This window comes from Trematomus bernacchii, unplaced genomic scaffold (assembly GCF_902827165.1).
Source record: "Trematomus bernacchii unplaced genomic scaffold, fTreBer1.1, whole genome shotgun sequence".
Classification (NCBI taxonomy): Eukaryota; Metazoa; Chordata; class Actinopteri; order Perciformes; family Nototheniidae; genus Trematomus; species Trematomus bernacchii.
In genome coordinates, this window is record NW_022987573.1 from 3,819,339 (window position 1) to 3,833,296 (window position 13,958).

The following is a 13,958-nucleotide window of genomic DNA, read 5'->3' on the forward strand; positions in this document are numbered from 1 at the left end:
CTTCCCCTTGTGTCTTCTCCCTTTGTGTTTTATTTGTATCTTTCATACCATCAACTTTGATCTGTTCTACTGAAACTGTTTCACCTTCAGAAGGGCTTCATAAATCTCTCTTGATCTCCCTGTGGATGAAAACGTCTGGTCCAGAATATAAATCAGCATCGGGCCAATCTGGACTGCAGTCAGGCATAGCAGCATCTTCAAAATGTTTTTTATCTTTCTGCAGAAACATGTGCACCCATGGGCGTTACTTTGTTAGAAAAATGGTGGGGACAATTTTGCAGATTTAACATCAGCATAGCAGAAGACAAAAGATGTCCCTCCCCTGGGTGTTGAACGTGGAGTACCTGCATTAAAAACCAATGCATAGAACTCTAGGCACCAATGTGTTTATAGAACATTGAACACCCAGGGAATTTGTACCTTTACGCACACAACGAGCAAACAGGTATGGAGGACAGAACATGACAGTAGTAAGAAATACATGAATGCATAAATATAGGAATAAATACAGGAATAAATAAACACAAGAAAAAATAAATAAATATTGAAATAAATAAATGAATGTATAAATACAAACATGTAAGTTGAGAATAAAACATAACACACATTATTATATATCTTAAATGTATATCTACATATATTTTCACTTACATTTATTAATTTCTGTGTCTGTGCGTGTTTCACACAATGTTGTTTTGCTTGGTAGACTTGTATTCTGTGGATACGACAACATTTATATCAAATGCACTTTCAATTGCTCTGAAAGTGCACGTGTCTTTAACAATATCTTTCAGTTGCTTTCATATTTTATTTCACTTCCTCTGACCAGTCCCCCTTTTATTTGGAACTTTGCATCAAGTTGTACACAGTGAAGGAGAAACACAGTGACTCTTCTCTCTTCAATAATTATTTTAACAAATTACAGCACTGGGAACTTCAGGGCAGGCGTATTCATGTTTTGTATAAACTGTAAAGCCCCCTGAGACAAAAGCACAATTTGTGATATTGGGCTAAATAAATAAACTCTGATTGACGGTTCGAATCCAGAGCCTGATAGAACATTTCAGGCTGTATATTAAATTATATATATTTTTTCTTTTAACATGTAAACTACGCATTCTGGTACTCTCTGACAAGAAAATAAAGCAAAAAGGCCAAACAAAGGAGACTAAGGAGGAATACTTTTTTAAATTTACATTCCTTTTTAAATTACATGTTCTATTGAAAGTTTACTAACATGTCCAAGTTGCACATCTTGACACTAAACCAGTGATGTTGTTTATTACATTTCTTTGTGCACACTATTTTTCTGAACATTTATAAGTTAAACTTTTAAAAAGTGGTGGGGACAAAATTAGCCATTTCAAAAAGTGGTGGGGACATGTCAAATGACGCCTATGATACCTAATCATATAGTATCAAACTCTAATCTAAACCTCAGTATTGTGCTAACTTGTAACACGGTTGCCACCTTGTGCCTGAAATAAATCTAAAATGTTTTACGCTCAGGCACGACATGTGTTGCTGTGCCAAACAATTAGGGACCTGCGAAAATCCTATCCATTTGTTGGGAAGTGTAGTTTAAACAGTCGAGCGGCTGCTTTCTGTGTGGAGCGCTCAGAACTACGACTCCCACAATCCCTTGCTAGCGTTTGCTCGTGTCCAAAATGGCGTCTTCTTGAAGCGTACATACATCGCAAGTGTGTTGTTGACAAGTGATTACGGTAAGTTTTAAATGTTTTTAACCACACATTTCACTGTGATGTTGTATAAAATATAAACATCTGACTCGCGTGATGTTTTAGCGTTGAATTTTTTGGCAGTTTAGTGGAGAAAATTAGCCTCTTTGCTAAGTTGTTAGCTAGGGTAAGGAGCTAGCTTGTTCACTTTATCTGCATTCATTTGTAACTCACATTTAACATACTTGATTGTGTTTTAAGTCCCTATGACACGTTAAGTGTTCTTACTGTGGATGTTCAAGTTTTATGTGAAACTAGATCAGGCCTGAAACTTTTATCGTCAGACTTAAAATGCATGTTACCTTCAGACACTCGCTGCAGAAACGTATAAATGAATGCTAAATAATAAAGCGGTCATCATCCCTATGTTCCCTTGGTCTTGACTTAGGGTTCGTTTCGTCTTGTTTAGAAGAAGGAAACGCTTTGTTTTAATAGTCATGTTGCCAAAGTTAGTACTATGCTTCACTCAGGCTTACATGTGATTTGTTGTTTAACATTGATGCTTTCCGTTTTTTACACTCTTATCAATGTTGAGATAAATCCTTTGTTGATTCCTTACTCGAGAAATGAACAAGCACCAATTACTCATCATAAAACAAACAATTGTAATATAAACAGCTTGTTAAATAAACAAAGCGACAATATATGTACTGATTGATGTGGGTATAAACTCAAAATGTAAAAAAATGTTTGCAACTTCATTTGTAGTAACTGAACATTTGGAGACATACTTTTAAGGGAGTTATAAGTTGTTGAGTGTTTCCAAAACAACTGACCCCGGAAACATTGAACATTTGAGGGGAAAAACAGTATCCAGTGTCTTCTCGGAAAAATAAGATTTACTGACCCTGTGAAGAAAAACTGTAAAAGTAAATTGCAAGTGCCATAGCAGCTTGACTGTAGGCTGTTCATTAATGTATGTCCTGAAATGTAATAGAGCACCTTTTCTTATCAAAAAACGTAACTAAGTGAATGTGAAATGACTGCACATTTGTCACTAACAACATGCTCCTTACAGATGGCGGCCGACCCAGAGAAGAAGGAGGAGAAGAAGGAGGAGAAAAAGGAGGAGAAAAAGGAGGAGAAAAAGGAGGAGAAGAAGGAGGAGAAGAAGGAGGAGAAGAAGGAGGCTGACTCCTCAGTGTCCAAAGACAGGGAGAGGAAACGCAGCCGTTCACGAGAACGTAAACGCAATGTTCCTCGAGAAAGGAATCGCTCTAAATCTGCAGAGAGGTAACTCAAATGCAGCACATATCTGTCTTTAATGCTAGACTAAATGAGTAATGTTTAAAAACTGCATTATAGCATTTGTCCTAGTTTTGTTTCATTTCGTTTTTGCATAACCAAGCCCTATTTTGAATGATGATGAAATCATACTGAACATTATTTTTGTTTTTAATGACAGAGAACGACGAATGAAAGACAGAGAGAAGGAGCGTGACAAAGATAAGGACAGAGATTTGGGCAGAGATTTGGGCAGAGATTTGGGCAGGGATTTGGGCAGAGAAAGGGGTCGCAAGGAAAGAGACGTCCATCGACGTGATAAAGATCGCGGCCGGAGGTCCAGGTATGTAAATGCTGAAATACACTTAGTGAAATAGAAATGCATCACACATGTCGATTTACTTTCATTGCGCAAAGACCAAATAGATGTTTTCCTCATAACTATTTATTAACATCTGTTTTAAATTCATGCTCCTTCGTAGAAGTCTCTCACCCAAGTCCAAGGAAGCCAAATCAAAGAGAGACAAGCAAATAAAAACAGAAGAGGAGGAAGATGGAAAAAAGAAGAAGGAAAAGGTAAAATGGGTTTTACTGAGTCTATCATCAGAATCAGAATTACCTTTATTAGTCCCACGGAGGGGACATGTACGTAGTTACAGCAGGAAAAAGAGCCACAGACAGCTTAATGTTACATATGTTAAATATGTGACATGCATTTAAAAAAAAGTACTAAGTTATGACAAAATACAAAATAAAAAGTTACCTAATTTAAAGAAATACACATCCTGTAACAGTACTTAGGATTTAGCAGCCAGGTATATATTACAGTTATTAACGGCATCTATATATATTGGCGGTGTGTGGCGCAGTGGGTTGTGCGTCGGTGTTCGGACCAGGGGGTCACAGGTTCAAACCCCACTGCAGTCAGCATGTCGTTGTGTCCCTGGGCAAGACACTTCACCCAAATTGCTCCTGTGGGGATTGTCCACAGTATTGAGTATGTAAGTCGCTTTGGATAAAAGCATCTAACAAGTGACATGTCATGTAATGTAATATTGCACATCTAGCACATATTGCACATAGGGGGTTGGTATTTAACAGCAGCAAGTTACACAATTTACAAAATACACACCTTGTAACAGTTCTAAGGATTTAGCAGCCAGGTATATATTACAGTTATTAACGGCATTTATATATTGCACATATTGCACATTGTTTGTTGGTATTTAGTCGGGCTGCACGATTTGGGGAAATAATCTAATTGCGATTTTTCTGACAGATATTGCGATTCGATTTGCGATATGTTTTTTTTTAAGCGACCCAACGGAAGTTTATTGTAAAATGCGGTCATATCTCCGGCTAGGAAGGTCGTATCAACATGCTCCCGTCTCTAGCACCCCCGCAGCCCGAGCTACGAGTGAAAGAACTAAACTTACATGAAACTTCCGTTGGGTTGCTTTAAAGTCAAGCTTCAGTTTCAGATTCACCCTGTAATAGATGTGAAACATGTGATGGAGCATTACTAACCTGACTCAGATGGTTTGTTTCACCAAACCATCTAGGAAAGCTCCATTGGAAGCCATTTGGAAAAGTATTTCAAAAATACTTGGCAGGTGATTGGATCAATCTGTCTATCACCTTCTATCATGGGCCACTTCTGATTGGTTAACAATGACTGGTACATGTGGAGCACAGCACTTCTGATTGGTGTGGATGACTGACACACAAGAAGACTTGTTGAACATTTATTTTGCATAATTTAAAATCGATTAATCGTTCAGCCCTAGTATTTAGCAGCAAGGGCATAACTGTGGTTGTTATATTCTGAAGTTGTTATTTCAAATGTTTGACCCATCTCGCCTCTCTTCAGGTCCAACCTTTATCTTTGGAAGAGCTTCTCGCCAAGAAGAAGGCAGAAGAGGAAGCGGAGGCAAAGGTGGGAAGTCTCTTGAGTTCACATTTGTCTTATTTTTAAATCTTTAGGATTATATTTTCCTCGCTTCATATTTGATTGTTTTTGCCCTTTTCAGCCCAAATTCCTCTCGAAAGCAGAGCGAGAAGCCGAGGCTCTGAAGAGGAGGGAGCAACAAACCGAGGAAAGGAAGAAGGTGACGGAAGAGGAGAGGAAGAAGAGAAGGATGTTCCAGGACATGGGGAGAAAAATGATGGGTGTGTATTATCAGCCACTGGTTCATTCGGTTGTCTGCATTATGTTTGTGTAAGCATATTGATAGTAACTGATAGTGTGGGTTAACAGAGGATCCCCAGGAAAGAGAGAGGCGAGAGCGAAGAGAACGAATGGACCGAGATAACAACGGGAATGAAAACGATGATGGACGACAAAAGCTCAGAGAGGAGAAAGATAAAAGCAAAGAACTCCACGCCATCAAGGTCAGTCTCAGGAGAAACTGCACAGAGCAGATCAAATGGTGGCTGTTGGTAGCAAACGTAAACCTTATATAGATTTGCATTAGCCTGAATCTTAAACCCCATGATGACTGGATTTATGTCTCTAGCGGTGCGGGGTTTTGTTTAAACATCACCTGTACTGGTCAGTGATTTTGAATCCCTTCCAGAGATTATTGTCTTCTAACCCTAACCCATATCATTGGTCCTCCTGTAATTTATGTGTTTCAAAGTGGATCTGTGAGTTTGTTTCCCTGGAAAATAGAAACCTCGCTACATATTTATTGTTGGAAATTTGACATCTGTGAAAAAGAAGGGAAGGCAAAATAGTTTTCACTAATCTGATAGATGGAAACTTTTTGGGTCCGGAAAAGAAAGCTAAGAACGTGGCACAAAAACGGAATCCAATCAGATTTATGTAATGAAATGGCGGCAAGGTTAAAAACAGAGATATAAATAGTCTATTTTGACTTTTCTTTTTAGAGTAATTATGTTTTTATGTCATTTGTAGTTCACTTTTGTATTCCATCATCACAAACTTTAAAGGTCTCATGTCATGGCTATTTCTACTGATCATAATTCCATTGTTGAGGTATACTAAAATAAATGTATATTGTGCAATTTTCCAAACTCACATTGGTGTCTCATACAGCATCTCTGTATAGTATGTGTATTCACTCTCTGTCCTAAACGGCTTGTTGGAGCTCCTGCCCCCCCCTCCCTGTGAGCCCAGTGGCCGTCTGCGAGACAGCGAGACACAGCGAAACCCAGCCCGATCTCACACACACACACACACACACACACACCCGCAGCCTGGCTGGGAGTTTGTGTGTGTGCTCAGGCTGAGTTCCGCGGTGTCTCGCTGTCTCGCTGACCCCACACCAGTGAGCCAGCTCACAGTGTCCCGCTCCTCGCAGCAGCGAGCCTCACAACGTCCCGCCGAGTGTGTGTGTGTGTGAGGAAGTCAGCGGATTGGTCCAAACGTAACGGCTCCGCGGACGTAACGTCACTATACCCGAAATACTTCACTATACCCAAGAAGTAAACAATGGAAAAAGAGAAATCTCCAACGAGGCGTTCTGGGGCAGCATAGACAGGTCTTTTCTGTGTTAGAGTTTTACTCGCTACAGGGTGCACTTTGAGGGTTTGTGACTCTGCAGACCGTTTACATGCAGAAAAACCTTCATAACACACAAGGGGACGGGTAATAACCAGAAAAGCATGACATGGGCCCTTTAACATAACATTTAAGAAAACCTGCTGTGGATTCCTAAACATGACATATCTGATCCTTACAGGAGCGTTACCTGGGCGGGACCAAGAAACGCCGGAGAACTCGTCACCTGAACGACAGGAAGTTTGTGTTTGAGTGGGACGCTTCTGAAGACACCTCAGTCGACTACAACCCGATGTGAGGAAACATGAACACAGTGTTCACTGAAACCTGTCTCTCTTTAATTGAAGCGCATCTTTTGCCTTGTTTTGAATGTGTGTGTCTGAACAACTCGATGTTCCCACTCTGTCTCCCAGTTACAAAGAGAAGCACAGCGTGCAGCTGTACGGACGAGGCTTCATCGCCGGCATCGACCTGAAGCAGCAGAAAAGAGATCAGTCCAATTTCTATGGTGACATGATGGAGAACAGACGAACGCTGGAAGAGAAGGAGCAGGAAGAGTGAGTAAAAAGACATCCACATGATCAACTCTGGCTTTGAGGAGTTCACTGAGGTTTGCTTTCAAGAGCAACTTGAAGTTTTGAATGTAGTATCATCAGTGTAATGACATATAGAGTGCCACAGTGACGCATCCTAAAACCCGGAAGTAAGTTAGCATTTTCCACTTCCAGTTCCTTCGATTAAATACATCAGCGGTGACCCCACTGGTGATTTCTGAAGAGTTTACGTGTCTGAAAAGCGATGGTTGTTAACAAGTGGCTGAATAGGACTACAGAAGTTGTCGAGCCCGTTGTACGTCATTACGCCGAACACGTGAACACTCCCACTAAGTTTGTTTGCCCCTGTTCTGCTTGAAAGCAAGTACCTGCCTCCTGCAAACTGTTAAAACAAACGCTTCAACTTGTACAATTTTGAATCTGTAGTTTTGAGTATGGCGTGATGTTGAAGCAGCGACCCTGTTGTAGTTAGTTTATAGCATAACGTTAGCATTTAGCTTCTGGCGGCTAGATTTATGATTCGAAAATTATAAAAGTAGGGTAGACATGTGGATATTATCCGGCTGAACAAAACGTGATCCGTCTCTTAAATGTGTGTCAACCACAGACCTTATTTCCAGCTATTTTCCAAAATCCTATGGAGAGATTGCATTGCGTTTTTGTCGAAGGAACCGGAAGGAGTTTACTTCCGGGTTTTAGGACGCGTCACTGTGGCACTCTATAGTACATGAATAAAGCAGACTGGAAGATAGAAAGTATTTTTAAATAGGGTTTAAATAAAAAATGGTCGGAAATAGGGCTGGGCAATATATCTATAATATATCTATCGTGATATAAGACTTCAAATCGTCTTGGATTTAAATGTGTGTATGTTAGTGTAGTTCTTGGTTCAGATGAATACATTACAGTAAAATGATAGACTTGGTATCTTTTCTATTATCTGCCTTTACCCTCTTATCCAATGAATCAACATTACTGATGATTCTGGTCCAGAATATTGTGATAATTGATTTTCTTCCAAAGTATGAAAATGACTGTAAGACGCACATTAGACACAAATCTAATAGTGTTGTAAAAAATATAGATTTATCATATTAACAGTCCACGCGGATATGTGAGATGACTACATTTGTGTCATGAGGATAAAAGCAAGGAATGTAGAACGTAATAATTGATCTTTACTGATGCGATCTTTACTCTCTCCTCCTCTCAGGGTGAGACTGAAGAAGATGCGTAAGAAGGAGGCGAAGCAGCGCTGGGACGACAGACACTGGGGTCAGAAGAAGCTGGAGGAGATGACGGACAGAGACTGGAGAATCTTCAGAGAGGACTACAGCATCACCACCAAGGGAGGAAAGATCCCCAACCCCATCAGGAACTGGAAGGAGTACTCCATGCCGGATCACATCAACGAGGTCATCGACGCCTGTGGCTACAAGGTCGGTGCAATGAGACTCCATGTCAACGTTCTTATGAATAGGTTATTCTTTATTATGTCAAACAACAAAGAGTCTTGTTTGCTGTACAGATTGTCAAGCCCTTGTGGCATTTTTTTTAAATGTGTGAGCTTTTAGAAAAAACTTGATAAAAGGATTATTAGTCTGAAAAGCAAATAAGGCTCTTATTTGAGTTGTAAATGAGCACAAGATGAAGTAAAATGCTCATTAGTTAAAATACATGTTTTGGTCCTTTTTGTATTTTCTTTAAACAGACATACAAACTGATATATCCACTGTTCTTGACTGATTCAAGTTGATCTAAAAATGACTCTCCTCTCTTAAAATCCAGGATCCGACACCTATCCAGAGGCAGGCCATTCCTATTGGCTTACAGAACCGTGACATCATCGGTGTGGCTGAGACCGGTAGCGGTAAAACGGCTGCTTTCCTCATTCCTCTGCTCGTCTGGATCACTACCCTGCCAAAGATCGACAGGTAACAAAGCAGATTCTCAAATCATCTCATGTACACCCACTCATACCTGCATGTGTCTGTTTACTGATGTCTGTTACACTCCTGTTCTCTGTGCAGGATTGAAGACTCAGATCAGGGTCCTTATGCTGTGATCCTGGCTCCGACTCGTGAGCTGGCGCAGCAGATCGAAGAGGAGACCATAAAGTTCGGTAAACCCCTCGGCATCCGCACAGTGGCTGTGATCGGAGGAATCTCCAGGGAGGACCAGGGCTTCCGTCTCAGGATGGGCTGCGAGGTAAGACACGGGGACATTTATGGCGCATTTCCACTACAGCACGGTTTAAGCGTGCCGTTTTTGGTTGCGTTTCCACAAGGCGTAGTTCCGCCTAGCGGGTACTTTTTCACAGTTTTCTGGCTCTCCAAAATCGAGGTTCTTTCCGGGCCAACAACCGGGCTGAGTATGCTAAACTAGTGAGAGAATCGCTGGCAACTACAACAAAATTAACATATTTGACCGTGATTTAATTGTGTAATACACGTTTCAAAATGATGCCGAAGTAACGACATACTGATACCGGTTAGTAAAACCATGAATTAATGCTTTGACAAGTCTGCAGACAGACGGCAGGTGAAACACCTTTTTAAAATGCTTGTTTTCTAAATGGCTAAGCTAACGTTGTATATGCTCCGACCGTCCACACTCACAACGGCCTATACAGACATAAATAAACCAGCCACTAAGTGCAAATATTCAACATATTTATATATATTATTATACAGTTAGTTTGATGTTCAGTTCCAGATGTATTTATTAATTTAGTTATCTTTTAATTTGACTTAGATGTTCAGCTCAACAGTTTTCCAGGTTGTAATAAAGTCAAAGTGTCTAAAGTTAGGATCCAGTAGACACCTAAAGTCTGCTCCATTACTCTCTGTGAATCATTACAGTCTTGATTAGTATTAGTAAAAGGATTTTCATTCTCTAACACTAAACCCCTAATATCATACACATATACATGGTTTCAGCAAGATTTATACTCTTCTGGGATATCTATTTTCTCTTTTTTGTGTCCTGGATATACGTCTATGAATCTGACTAGAAACAGTATGAAAATGCACCCCCTTTAGCTTCAGATCTGGCCTGATAATCAGAACAAACAGGGCTTAATGAGTGATGTCATTACTAAGTCAATGTAGTAAGGCATGGTATCTGACTATCTCTCTTATAGACTTAACAGTTATCAATACATTCAAAAAGATATCTGCAGCTGCATAAAAAGTTGAGAATAATCTGTATTTACACCCCAAGATGACACAAATGAATAGAAAATGCAATAATAATAGTGATTCAAAGCAGTACATAAGGTTTACCAGACCTTATACACATCATTTTGATAACTGTAAACACACAGACTGTTTTATAATAAAGCTTTGTCGTGACAGGAAGCCCACCGTGCACTTAAATCTGCTCGGTAATGTGCTTCATACACAACACACACTCATCCCCCCCCCCCCCCCCCCCCGCCTGTGTTTCCTTCTCTGACAGATTGTGATCGCCACCCCCGGCCGTCTGATCGACGTTCTGGAGAACCGGTACCTGGTGCTCGGCCGCTGCACGTACGTCGTCCTGGATGAGGCCGATCGTATGATTGACATGGGCTTCGAGCCCGACGTCCAGAAGATCCTGGAGTACATCCCGGTGACCAATCAGAAACCAGACACCGACGAGGCAGAAGACCCAGAGAAAATGTTAAAGAACTTTGAATCTGGAAAACATAAATACAGACAAGTATGTTCATCCCTCAAACATCATTTACAATCTTAACTATTGTGTAAGGTAACTTTATATAGCACATTTAAACGACGAGGCAATTCAAAGTGCTTTTTAAAAAAAAACGAATAAAAGCATTCAGACATGGTGCAAGATACAGTTTTTGATTTATGCTCGATACAGAGGCACTGATTACTTCATAATGAATGAACTGCAGGTGATGGATGACAGAAGGCTACACACTCTGGAGGGTTGTTAGTCTGGACAGGAGAAAAGGCACATGCATTATTGTTTTCTTTGTGATCTCAGAGAAGAAAGACTGCCTTTAATTTCCCAGTTCAAGATTATAAAAGCAAAGTCCCTTTTTATAGATGCCATAATGAATCTGGAGATTAGTTTTGTAAGTGCTGGGTGCTCTCTTTGTGTATTTAAGTTGTGTTTGTGTCCCCCCTTACAGACGGTCATGTTCACGGCCACCATGCCTCCAGCGGTGGAGAGGCTGGCCCGAAGCTACCTGAGGCGTCCGGCCGTGGTTTACATCGGCTCTGCTGGCAAACCTCACGAGAGAGTGGAGCAGAAGGTGATGCTCATGGGCGAGGGAGAGAAGAGGTAAGCGCACACAAACACGTGAACATCATACATATTGTTTATTTCTCTGTTGAAGTCTCTTACTGAGGGGTTTTTGTTTTTTTTGTTGTGCAGGAAGAAGCTGCTGGAGGTGTTGGCGCGCGGCTTCGAGCCTCCCATCATCATCTTCGTCAACCAGAAGAAGGGTGTCGACGTGCTGGCCAAGTCTCTGGAGAAGATGGGGGTAAGTCAAAGTCAACTTTATTGTCAATCTTTCAGTTTGTGTGTACAGACGGAGAGATTGAAATGCCATTTCCCACAATCCCGATTACAAAAATACAAATGTGTATATAAATATGTATATCCTTTATATACACAATCAACAGACACATTTATACATATGCACACATTAAGACATAAATAAAAGCACAGCAATCAATATATACAAAATAACAGTCACTTGAGAAAGTCACTGGACTCTTTAAAATTCTGAAAAACATTCTTAGTTATCTTTTGTTATTAGAATGGGATTGCAACATTCCCACATTGTTTGAGAAATTAAACGATTCCTTTAAATAGATATTAGAGAAACTAAAAATCAATTCATTATTCCAACATCAAACTCTTAGATATACTTTTTTTATTATGATATTTATTTGACTTGGCATGACATCTGGTACAAGCATGCGTGCTGTGTTTACTGCTAATAAGCTAATGTTGCTAACCCTACCCAACAACACCGTTAGCATTAATTGTCATTGTGAGCATTTCAGCGTCCGAATTTGTATGTAGTACAAATGGTTCCAAAACATTTAGTAAAAGTACGAACTGAACCCACTGGACATTTGTGTTAGACGCCTGACGGTAAACTGGATTTTCTCCTTAAAAACTGGAAATATAAAATGAAATTTCTTCTTCTTCTCGCAGTACAATGCTTGCACGCTGCACGGCGGCAAAGGCCAGGAGCAGCGAGAGTTTGCTCTCTCCAACCTCAAAGCCGGAGCCAAAGACATCCTGGTGGCCACAGACGTGGCGGGTCGAGGTATCGACATCCATGACGTCTCCATGGTGCTCAACTACGACATGGCCAAGAACATCGAGGGTAGGATGCTCCCCCTCAGTATATATTTCTTTATTGGGTGTATCATTTTTCTCAATGTTTACACATCAATCATGTTCTTTAAAATGTTATTAGTGGATTTATTGGTCTGGGTTAGTCTAATATTTATCGGGTAATGCATTTTTCCTCAAATAAGTTTGTTATAATAAGCGTTTGTTACTAACTTTAGGAATTTGAACATTATCTGAAAGGTTTTAGTCGAACATCAAAGTGCAACTTAAACCATTCCTGTGATTTTAGTAGATATTGAACAGTCAGTATTATAACTATAGCTAAAGGCTTTATATTCAACACATTTATATATATTTCATATTATACAGTATCCATTTTGTAATAAAGTCAAAGTGTTAATTTCTTTTTTTTCACTAGTTTTTTTCACTGATCCAGATTATCGACATTAGATATTTATTTTGTGATGTCAAGACTGTTGCTCGGGGCTCATAACATAGGATGCACATAAAGAATAAGAAGTGTTAACTAAGCCCTCCTCCTCCTCCTGCAGATTACATCCATCGTATCGGTCGTACTGGTCGTGCGGGTAAGAGCGGTATGGCGTTGACGTTCCTCACCAAAGAGGACTGTGCCGTGTTCTACGACCTGAAGCAGGCCTTCATGGAGAGCCCGGTCTCCACCTGCCCCCCGGAGCTGACCAACCATCCCGACGCGCAGCACAAACCTGGAACCATCCTGACCAAGAAGAGGCGAGAGGAGACCATCTTCGCCTGATCCATCACGCTGTTATCGTTGGACTTAATAAGCTGAACACACATCAGGGTCTCAAACTGTTTTATCGTGTTGCATCTGGACATCATTTCTCTGTTTTGCATTCAGGACTTGGTCTCTAGTTAATTTACGCCCATTTATTTTTCCTTTACCTCCCTTGTTTTCGGTCTGTTTTTGTCTTTTCTACCACACTGCTTTTAGGATTTAAAGACTGCTCATTCAAAGGTGTGTAAATGTGGACTCCTTGGTAGTTGTTTTGTTTTGCTTCTACAAGCAAGAAGTGATGGTGTAACCGATCTGCACTGTATAAATGCTTCTCCTTGCTTATCGAACGTGATAAATACCATCCAGGATGTGAGGCCAAGTGCTGTTAAACCTTGTTTTGTTAAAGAGACTAATGCCAGAAGTGACAGCCATTTTCTTTTACTTCAAGCATCCTCTGACTAAACTGTAATTCATCATTTTTCATATAAACAATGGTATGAAGTGAATACAGCGCATTTGAGTGACATCTGTTCTAAAAAATATATGAGAAAAACATCTTTCGACAAGTTTTTAAATCTTGCGCAAACTTCAAGCGCTCGAAGTAAGAGGCTCAGGAGTAATATGGAGTTTTGATAATAAAATGGCCCGTCCACAAACCAATTACAAAATCGGACTTCAAAAGTAGATCAACAGACTTTTAGTGTGGATCAAACTTAATGAATAGTAGGACTAAGACTTCTGTTCCAAATTTTAGAAACCAGGATTTCAGCAGTTGGTAAACATTGCTTGTGGCCACATATGTATACGATGTGCCGACACATGAAAAGTCAGGACCACTG

The 13,958-nt window shown here is 40.3% G+C and overlaps 1 protein-coding gene across 1 annotated transcript; it reads left to right on the plus strand.

Moving 5' to 3' along the window:
* The first annotated feature begins 1,631 nt into the window (after positions 1 to 1,631).
* Positions 1,632 to 13,625, plus strand: ddx23 (DEAD (Asp-Glu-Ala-Asp) box polypeptide 23). The gene is made up of 17 exons (XM_034126540.1): positions 1,632 to 1,724; positions 2,758 to 2,972; positions 3,145 to 3,306; positions 3,446 to 3,539; positions 4,834 to 4,899; positions 4,994 to 5,132; positions 5,221 to 5,354; positions 6,668 to 6,780; positions 6,900 to 7,043; positions 8,254 to 8,479; positions 8,829 to 8,974; positions 9,071 to 9,248; positions 10,500 to 10,742; positions 11,182 to 11,333; positions 11,427 to 11,535; positions 12,219 to 12,393; positions 12,914 to 13,625. Exons 2-17 carry the CDS (start codon positions 2,758 to 2,760, stop codon positions 13,135 to 13,137), a joined length of 2,520 nt encoding a protein of 839 aa, XP_033982431.1. The 5' UTR covers positions 1,632 to 1,724; the 3' UTR covers positions 13,138 to 13,625.
* The last annotated feature ends 333 nt before the right edge of the window (positions 13,626 to 13,958 follow it).

Bases quoted from the DNA above. Each gene is read 5' to 3' on its own strand.
- ddx23 (XM_034126540.1), top strand. From the start codon at position 2,758: ATGGCGGCCGACCCAGAGAAGAAGGAGGAGAAGAAGGAGGAGAAAAAG. The intron at 8,975-9,070 runs GTAACAAAGCAG...TTCTCTGTGCAG, and splicing joins ACCCTGCCAAAGATCGACAG to GATTGAAGACTCAGATCAGG. The intron at 12,394-12,913 runs GTAGGATGCTCC...CTCCTCCTGCAG, and splicing joins CATGGCCAAGAACATCGAGG to ATTACATCCATCGTATCGGT.